At 45.5% G+C, this 11022-nt stretch overlaps 1 protein-coding gene across 1 annotated transcript in view; it reads left to right on the top strand.

Annotated features, from left to right (window-relative positions):
* Positions 1–11022, top strand: part of msra (methionine sulfoxide reductase A) — an 86499-nt gene that overhangs the window by 55750 nt on the left and 19727 nt on the right. The window contains 3 exon segments of the mRNA XM_012829171.3: positions 7332–7436; positions 9891–9980; positions 9983–9996. Of these exon segments, the coding sequence (XP_012684625.2) occupies positions 7332–7436; positions 9891–9980; positions 9983–9996 (209 nt within the window).

The following is an 11022-nucleotide window of genomic DNA, read 5'->3' as shown; positions in this document are numbered from 1 at the left end:
GTTCTGAGGTAAGCTGTTTCAGAGGCACACAGTGATTTCTCATCAGGGGAAATTTGTTTGATGGAATCCCCCCCCCCCCCCCCCCACACAATCACCACCACCACCATCAGCACCTCCCCCACCTGCCTGAGTGGGGTGTGCACCTCAGAGAGGCTCCTGCGTCACACAGACACACACAGAGATGCAGAAGCATACAAACACGCACATAAGAATACACATGCAGAAACACACACTTGTGCACACACACACACACACACACACACACACACACACACACACACACACACACACACACACACACACACACACACACACACACACACACACACACACACACACACACAGCTCAACCCTGGCTGCTGCTCTCTCCTCTGCAGTGCTACAGCTTGAGGCAGGATGCAGCAGGTTGTAGCCTGCGGGGCTTGGTGCCCCTACAGCACCAGGAGCTCTGCCTGACTCACTATAGGAGGAGTGACAGGGAAGGGGAGACAGAGGGCCTGCTGCTATGCAGTCAGGAGCTGTCCACTCCTCTGGTGCTGAAGTTACTCACTGTAGACCTGAACTTATCCAGTTGAAGGAGTTGCTGATTTAACTTTGACAAACTACAGGGCTGATTTTTTCTAGTACTTTCCTCATAACTTGTTTTAGTTTGGTTAACAGTATATGATATGATTGTGTACTAAATGCGTGTATAGAATATTATATATTACATATATTATAATATATATTATATATTAATATACATATTATGCTCCTTTCAAACGTTATTATTATCACATGTTATTTGTATGTACTTATTGTTAAATGATTAATAATAACACGTGAAAGGAGCATCTTCTCACAAAATATTGACAGAGGAAAGTCGACAGATAAATAATTCGATAGATGGATTGATGGAGTAAAAAAATACTGATAGATACAGTAAACAAAAAATTCTTTAGACTTCTTCAGACTAACCTGTCTGCACACTCTGTATGCGGCTGTCTAGCCTCCAGGTCTGTGTCAACAAAGGCTTAGTCTCTGCACATAGACCCAGCGCTGACAACAACAGCAAGCAGCAGCAGCAAGCAACATAAATCGCAGACAGATGAAAGAGGCAATATTACAACCCATATTATTTCTCAGGAAAAACACATCACAGCTGCTGTAGGCCACCGAGGGAGTGGTTGAAGTTCACCGGGTTCAGTGTGGTTTCCATGGCGCTTCACACAGCCCACCGCCTCCACAGTCGCTCTGTAGAATGTCAGAATGCGAAGGTGTGGATGTACAGACACAGTGGTGTATCACAGGGAGGAGAGGAGGAGAGGAGGAGAGAGGAGAGAGGAGAAAAGAGCAGAGGAGGAGAGGAGGAAGAAGAAGAGGCCCACGTGTAACTGAAGGGTGAAGTGTCACCAAGTCCATGGCTGACAAAACAGTGCCACTTAGCTGTATAAAAACACACACATACACACACACTAACAGACACATGCACACATGGACACACACACACACACCACACACATATACACACACACGCTAACAGACACATGCACACATGGACACACAACACACACACACCACACACGCTAACAGACACATGCACACATGGGACACACCATACACACAGACTAACAGACACATGCACACATGGACACACCCACACACACACACACACACACACACACACACACACACTAAGAGACACATGCACACATGGACACACACACATACACACACACTAACAGACACATGCACACATGGACACACACACACACACATACACACACGCTAACAGACACATGCAACACTGGACATACACACAGACTAACAGACACATGCACACATGGACACACACACACACACACACACACATACATACACACAGACTAACAGACACATGCACACATGGACACACACACACACACACACACACACACACACACACACACACATACACACACACTAACAGACACATGCACACATGGACACACCCACACACACACACACACTAAGAGACACATGCACACATGGACACACACACATACACACACACTAACACACACACACACACACACACACATACACACATACACACACACTAACAGACACATGCACACATGGACACACACACACACATACACACATGCTAAAAGACCTATTCACACATGGACACACACATATACACACACTAACAGACACAGAATCAGAATCAGAATAGTATTTATTGCCAAGTAGGTTTACACCTACCTGGAATTTGTTCTGGTGCATAGGTGCATACAGTGAACATAAAAACATAAAAACATACAAACACAATAAGTACTACACATAACATAAAACATAAAAACACAGTAAGTACTACACAAACACAATAAGTACTACAATACAAAAAGCAGGGCAGGAGTGCAAAAGTGGATGTGCAATGTGCAGTGTGCAATGTAGTGTGTGTTAACATAACACAGGCTTGAGGTGTGGGGGCGGGATGAGAGTCCACGTCAGGTGGGGGTCCCGGGCCTTGTTAATAAGGCCAACGGCAGCCGGGAAGAAGCTGGTATTGTGGCGTGAGGTTTGCACACATACAATACATACACTCCTGCACACCTCACATACACCCCACTCGCAAGCTCACACATCCGTCATGTGCCATGCATACACAGAAACGCGTGCGGATGCACACACGCACAGACACACACACGCACACACACGCACCATTGAGTCCGTGGCTGCCAATACAAAATGATGCACGCACGAACACACACACACACACACACACACACACACACACCATTGAGTCCGTGGCTGCCAACACAAAATGATACACACACAAACACACACACACACACACACACCATTGAGTCCGTGGCTGCCAACACAGCCATCCTCCAGCCACCTCCTGCCCACCCACAAGCTTGTTCAGTGGGGGAGGAGAGGACAAGTGACGCCTCTGTTCAGATGCCCTTCACAGAAAAAGAGAGACAGGGGGAGAGAAGGAAAGAGAAAGTGAAAAAATATAGATATAGAAAGTGCAAGATTTAAAGAGCCTTAGAAAGTGAAAGAAATACAGAGAGAGAGAGAGGGATATAGAGAGAGACAGAGAGAGTGATTAGAGGGATGGAGAGAGAGAGAGAGAGAGGGTATTATCCAGAGGCTGATGATGGCTGATTATCCATGGGTATTATCCAGAGGCTTTCAACTGTCTTTCACTCGGCTTTCCACCTCCAACTGACATGGGAATACCCCCCACTGAAAACCTACCCCCTGGCCAAGAAGCATCATGGGCTCAATGGAAAACACTCAACCGCCTTAGAACAAGAACAGGACGATGCCAAAGATGGCTCAGGTCAGATGGGGCTACAAGACTGGCCCAACCACCTGTGAATGTGGACAACAGACCATACAATGGAAGCACTGCCTTGTCTGCCCTCTACTACCTAACCCTTGCGAGCCCAAAAGACCTTGCAGTATTCAACAAAAATGCAAAGGACTGTGTAAAGAAATGGGAAACTGCCATATAACCATCATGGCTTCAGTGAAACGAAAAGAAGAAGAAGATCCAGAAGGCTGATGATGGATAACAATATTGTGTTGGAGTTCTAACTTCCATGATATTATCAAGCACCATAGAGACTGCAAACTGTAATGATAGAGAGCTGATAGTAACCAGAAACAAGAAGAGGAAGACGAAGGGCAGGAAGACTGAAGGCCAAAGAACACGTGAGAGACAGATAATAGAGAAAGAGAATGCTTCTCTCTTTTTAAATACCCTCTTCCCCACAAGATCTGCTCACTACTTCTTCAAGGCAGACATGCATTGTCATTGTGAAGCTCGGCTTTCCCTGTATGATATTACTGTAAAGTATTTGACCGTACACAGCAATCTCAATCTCAATGTCTCTTTGTTGTTTATCCAGGTAGTTAAGTTATAGTTATAGACTTGGTATAGTGTTTGGCAGACGCTTTTTTTCTTAAACGACTTACAAACACTTGTAAAATAGAATAATAACAACAAAAAGCAGAACGCACAACACCACAACATGCGTATCACAATATTGAATATCAGATTATACTGAAATTATATGTTATACGTATATATATATATATCAGTACCTCTCCTTATTTCTCATAGCCTGGACCTGTGTTTGCGTGTCTGTAAAATACCTGACTGTCCCTTTGTCTTTATGACTTGTCACTATCCCCGTCTCCGATCTTAAATAGGATTTGTCTCTTCAGGGGGGTGGCCATTTAATACTGTCCCTCTGCCTTGAATAAGCATGATAATACAGAACCAGTGTGATAATACCTGCAACCTCACAGGTTGGTTTTGTATTACTTTTTTTAATATCATAGCAGTAGAGATCCGTGGCTGATAACTCACGGGGCTGGCGGGGATGAGGGGGCTGTGCTGGGAAAATGAGAGAAGAGCCATCAGTGATGGTCAGCCAATTCTGTCCTCAGTTACCCCATTAGACAGTAATGGAGTTGTGTAGCTGTTATTGGACATAATAGGTTATTTGGGGGGAAAAGAACATGTGTAGTTGAACACAGTTTATTCTTTTGCAGACATATAGTTACACACACTGGATCTCCTATCACCAAAATCACACAGGCTCAGTTACACACACACACACACACACACACCACACCACACCACACCACACCACACCACACCACACCACACCACACCACACCACACCACACCACACCACACCACACCACACCACACCACACCACACACACACACACGCACGCACACACACACACACACACACACGCACGCACACGTAAGTATATACAGGAAACATTCTGGTTTTGGATTGAAGGACAAGCGATTGGTGTTGGTGAGTGCCATCTCAGCTGATCTGAAATATTCAAACACTGGCAACCAGATATGCTTACTCATATGTTCACACTCACACACATTCAACCAGACATGCTTTAAATCATACGTTTACACTCGCACACATTCAACCAGACAGATATTCCTTGACATGACAAAAAATACTTGCCATACCCCAGCCAATCAGATAGACTGGACTAGTTGCAGGCTGATTGGAGTGGTGCTTCTTCCTCTTGCCCCAGCTTCACCATCAGCCACGCAAGAACAATAGAGGAATAAACGTATTGATATTATTGTTCTCAGTGTCTGTTAAGTAAGGGATGATGTATAGTCGGTCAGTATAGGAAAATAAATCCCGCCGGGACGACCAGGCCCCCGATGTGCAGCGGAGTAGGATAGAGTGGGAAAGACTGAGGATAGATAGAATAGGCCACTGGTAGACAAGGCATCCCGTGGCGTTCTGTAGTGCTCCTCAGTGCTCTCAGTCTACGGCCCGAAGGGCCCTGATGTGGCTCCGGTGTGGCATGGTATATCATTTATTTATTTATAAATCTCAGCATCTTCCTCTCTTCCACCTCCATCAATCAATCAATCAATCAATCAATCAATCAATCAATCAATCAATTCAATCTTATATAGCGCTTCTCTATATACCCATACACAGTCATACCGGTGGTGGTAAGCTACCTCAGTAGCCACAGCTGCCCTGGGGCAGACTGACAGAAGCGTGGCTGCCAATCAGCGCCAACGGCCCCTCCGACCACCACCACCAACATTCATTCATATTCATACAATGCAATGCATGTCTTTATGATGGTGGCCCATCAGAGACTCCAGTTCCGCTCCCAGGACAGAGCCATCCTTCCTGATGATTATTGGGTCTGTTGGCATCCGCTGCCTTCCCCCTGCTGCCCCAGCACACTACAGAGTAGAAGATGGCGCCGGCCACCGCCGTTATATAAAACATTTGCAGCATGGTTCTGCAGACATTGAAAGATCTGAGTCTCCTGAGAGCATATAGGCAGCTCTGATTGTTCTTGTGCATAGAGTCTGTGTTTCTAGTCCAGTCCAATGTATTGTTTATGTGGACGCATAGGGTACTTGTATTCCTCAACAACGTCCACCTCTGTTCCCCTATGATGTGGACTGGGTTTCAGATGGATCCTTTGCTTCCTAAAATCCACCACCAACTCCTTATTAGTCTTTGAAACGTAAGTTGGAGGTGATTTAGTTCACACCACTCCACAAAGCTGTCCACCACACTCCTGTACTCAGCCTCCTGTCTCCTGCTGATACAACCCATGGCAACGGCAGAGTCATCCAGAAACCTGTGCAGGTGGCACAGTGCTCAGAGAGCACTTCCCGTCCTAACAGGCACTTCGACTAGTGCGTAACTTGCAATTACAGCAGTTACATTTTCTTTTTATTTTCATTTTGTTTATATTTCTTATGTAAAGTAGTATTTATTGTCACACCAGGGTTCTATTGCTCGTAGCTTGACTATTCTCTCCCTTGTACGTCGCTTTGGGACAAAAAGCGTCTGCTAAATGTAAAATGTAAATGTGCAGGTGGCAGGACTGTGAGCCGTGTCTTGAAGTCTGAGGTGTCGAGCGCGGTACAGGACAGGGCCATCCTACAAAAATACGTCTGTGCACTGGGGAGAGAATTGGAGTGGCTGGGCCCTCACCTCCAGTGTGTGTGTGCGCGTGCGCGTGCGCGTGCGCGTGCGCGTGCGCGTGTGTGTGTGTGTGTGTGTGCGCGCGTGTGTGTGTAGGGGCCCATGAGAGGGCCTTTTAAAGCTAATCGATGTGATGTGTGGGTGGCTGGGTTGCGGCTGGTGAGTGAGGTGGAGCGGGCTGGGGTCATGGGCCCGTGGTAGCGGTGACCTTACACAGAGACACCCTGGCTTGACTGAATGGCCCAGGCCTTTGTTTGAACGGTGACTTTTAGGCAGTTCTACATTTGGAACAGACACACTTTCCCCTCTTTTTCTTTTTCCTTCTTATTTTTTTCCATGAATTACAGTTCTTTATATTGTAGTGAGTTGGCCCGGAAGAACAGAGGCAGACACAAAGATCTCTGATTAAATGGCAATGTCCCCGTATCCCATACATCGCACAATGCTGGGAATGCCATTTATTAAAATGCATTGACACATAAGGGTATATACCGACATAGTTTGCCCCACTATCTGTACTGTGCTAAGGCATCAGACATCAAATACACACAGACAAAACAATGACACGTACTCACACTCATACAGGACACAAAGGGAAGACATAATCACATTAATCCAGATCGATGCCACCACCAAGTCCCATGCCCAAAGCATTATGGGGGTGAACTATTACAGCCTTGCCATCCACATCAGCGCAAAGAAGTGCTGCAACCCCTTGCCTGCTACATTATATACAGTAGCACTTTGCAATGCAGTCTTCTCTTACTCTCTCTCTCTGTCTTCCTCTCTCTCTCTCTCTCTCTGTCTTCCTCTCTCTCTTTCTCTCTCTCTCTCTCTCAGGTAAAACTGGTCATGCTGAAGTGGTGCGGGTGGTTTACCATCCAGAGAACATCAGTTTGGGGAATCTGCTGAAGGTCTTCTGGGAGAGCCATGACCCCACTCAAGGTTAATATTGGAGTACACACACACACACACACACACACACACACACACACACACACACACACACACACACACACACACACTCACATGTTGTTCCCATTAGACTACACAAAGTAAAACTACACAAAGCAACAAGACTTTTAACAAGAGTATAAGCGTTGTCCTTGTCTTGTGCTGTACATACGATATCTGCTGCGTGTCCAGTGCTCCCAATGTGCCTCTCCAATGCTAGCAGGCCATCTCTCTCTCAGAAGCCCTCAGAATCCTCCAAATAGGCCTCAGTGAGGAAGACAGTTTTGTTCTCACTCTCTCTGTCTCTCTGTCTCTGTCTCTGTCTCTCTCTCTCTCTCTCTCTCTCTCTCTCTCTCTCTCTCTCTCTCTCTCTCTCTCTCTCTCTCTCTCTCTCTCTCTCTCTCTCTCTCCTCTCTCTCTCTCTCTATCCCTGCTGTGTCCGGAGCGATTGATTATGGCTGGGCAATAATGAGCGGCGCCATTTGGAGTGGTGCAATTAGGCAGCCAGAGGTCCACTTCATGCGCGGCATCACTTGAAGAGCCAATCAGAAGGCCGTCCGGGCGGCTTTAATCACGCTGTAAACGCAGCCCTTCTCCTCTCTCACGGGGGGCACGTGACCATAGTCTGATTAGCTGCTGACCAGAACCCCAAGTTTCAGATGATGCATCATGAAATAGCTTTTAGGTCGTGTATTTCCAAATCATAGAATGTCCATCGTAAATGCTAACTCTAGACATACTTTGGTGTACATATGCCATTGTCATTGTATTTATATGTGAATCATATGTACAACGTTTTAATAGATTTTGTATATGTAGTAGGTATCTGTATCTAGTGTTCCCACGTCCAGCAGTAGCTAGGTTTCCATCCAACAATCCAAAAGTCAGATTAACTCACATAAATTATGATGTGACTAAGGTTGATGGACACGGGTTAATTCACATTCATTAAATCGCATTTGTTGAGATTTGATAATGTTTCCTTTAAAGTTACCCTGACAACCTCAAGATCTGAACCCACAGCTATTTACAACTCTTCCTCTGATTAGGGGTCCATCAAAAGGTGATTAGTGTCCGTTTTTTTATTTGCATAACAGCCGATGGAAATGAGCACAGACTCACATTTCTTTTAGCCACATTTTCATAAATTCGCCTTAGAGATGCAAACGAGTTGGATGGAAACCTAGCTACTGACAGTGTCCTGATTTTCTATAATATTTACAGCTATCCCTTATTTCAAAGGAGATAATTAATTAAAAAACTCTTTGAATCAATCTAATGAGACCAGGAAATAAAAAAAACCCCACTACAACCACATATGCCGCATAAGTTTGGTGGCATCTTGGTGGAGAGGTCTTTTAATAGAGCCTCAAAGTGACATTTAGTGCAGTGATAATAATGGATAATCCATGTTGGATGTTTTACCATTCATCTATAATACAGAAGCGTCCCATCTTTTCTTTATATGCTAAATGTCATGCTTACACAAGTTTAATATTTCAACAAGTGAAACTTTGTACCGCAGCTCTCAACTTTGTACTGAAACTCTCAAGCCGTACTTACCGCACTCTTTATCCTCTCAAGGTTCAAATTATTTAACATATGAAAGCGTGTGTTTTTATCAAGGATAATATGGGATGATGTCTTTTGTACATGTTAACCTTGGTGATTGTGTGTATGAATTATGGTGGAAGAGACCAGGCAGGTAGGAGAAAAAACAAATTGACAGGCTTCAGTTCCCAACACTTTCCGCGGAAAATCAATTATGCCCGAGGAAGCCTTGAAATCAGCTTCTACGTATATCCGGATCAAGGTGAACGGCGCTTTGATTAAAATTACACCATCGCTTAGTCTTAAGGTAGTTATGCATGGAGGCAATCAGGATTCATTTTTCCATACTTCTCCTTTCATGAAAAGAAAGCGTTCAAAACTTCGATTGGGTGCAAATTGTGGCTGAGTCGTGTTTATCGTGGAAACTTCTTGATTGTTAACTTTTTTTTCCAAAAGGGGACATTAACATCATGGACTAAACTAAATTACATTTACATTACATTTAGTCATTTAGCAGACGCTTTTATCCAAAGCGACTTACATATGTGCGACTTACAATGTATACACATTTTACATTTACACTGATGGCACACTGCACATCAGGAGCAATTAGGGGTTCATTGTCTTGCTCAAGGACACTTCGACAGGGAATCGAACTAGCAACCTTCTGATTACTAAACGACTTCTTTACCTCCTGTACCACTGCCGCCCACTTGTTGACACAAACATCTCTGCAATGCAATGCCCTCCTGAAGTTGTCTGAAATGACTTGCCATTTTCTGCTGCACATTTCTTTTTCTCTCCCTGCAAGTTTGTACTCGTTTTTTTTTTATACAAGTTCTTCATTCATGCTGTTCATCCATCCATTCATCCTCTCCTCTGTGTCCTGAACAGGCATGCGACAGGGCAATGACGTGGGCACCACCTACCGCTCCACCATCTACGCCTACACCCCTGAGCAGCTCCAGCAGGCCCTAACGTCCAAAACGAGTATCAGAAGGTGAGTAGCACCCCCCCCAAAACATCCCTAAACTGACGATCTGCCCCACTGTCCTCAAAACAGCTCCATGAGCTCCTCCATGCTAAGCGACAAGAATCAGAAGCAGACACCTGCCCCGTACCCACCATGCCTGGGCTACAAGGTTTCCATTATCCTTGAATGGTAGCCTACATTCCACCCTCCTTTGTCCGAGATTTGGAAATGAAAATCTTTGGCTTCCTGATGTCTCACCCACACGATTGTGATCTCTTTGCCAAATTAATGACCCCGAAGGAAGGAAAGACTACACTCATCCCAGCTACCGCTCACCCATAGCAACTCACCTATGAACCCCCTCCCTCCCTCCCCACTCCAGAACTAGAAATATAGGAGGAAAATATCCTGATAGGACAAAAGCCATAGCTGAATATCTCAACCAAGGTCTTCGATTCACTGGAAAAACAAACGTCTGCAGCCACTGTAGCTGGGAGGTAGCCAGCCAGCCATACAGAAAGCCTCATACATAAAAGCTTACATTTATTTACTCCTTCTATTTGAGAGAAATGGCAAAGAAACTCCCCGGCCCATGGCCCACATCTCCTTATATATCCGCATATGTGGCAGCAAAGACACACCGTGACAACCGACGGCTGGGTGAATGATGTATAGGGTGTATGGGTGAAATGAGATGAGGAGTTTGAGGAGCCACTGTGTTAGAGGCGTGGAGCAGGAGCAGGAGCAGGAGCAGGAGCAGTGAGCAGGAGCAGGAGCAGGGAGCAGGAGCAGGAGCAGGAGCAGTGAGCCGTGCTACTGTGGCCCGTGTCGCTAGTGTATGTGTTTCCTGTGCATTAGCATGTGAGCTAAACCGAGAGCGACGAAGGACAAGAGGAGCCAGAGAACACACACCGTGTGCGGGAGAGAAACGGGGAGTGCTTCCTTTTTCTCTCTCCGTTTCCTTTCTCTCTCTCTCTCTCTCGCTCTTCCCCTCTCTCTTTCTCTCTCTGTTCCCTTCTCTCTTTCTCTCTCTCTCTCTCTCTCTCTCTCTCT

This window comes from Clupea harengus, chromosome 15 (assembly GCF_900700415.2).
Source record: "Clupea harengus chromosome 15, Ch_v2.0.2, whole genome shotgun sequence".
NCBI lineage: Eukaryota > Metazoa > Chordata > Actinopteri > Clupeiformes > Clupeidae > Clupea > Clupea harengus.
The sequence above is the reverse complement of the archived record's forward strand: the minus strand, read 5'-3'. Positions and strand labels throughout refer to the sequence as shown.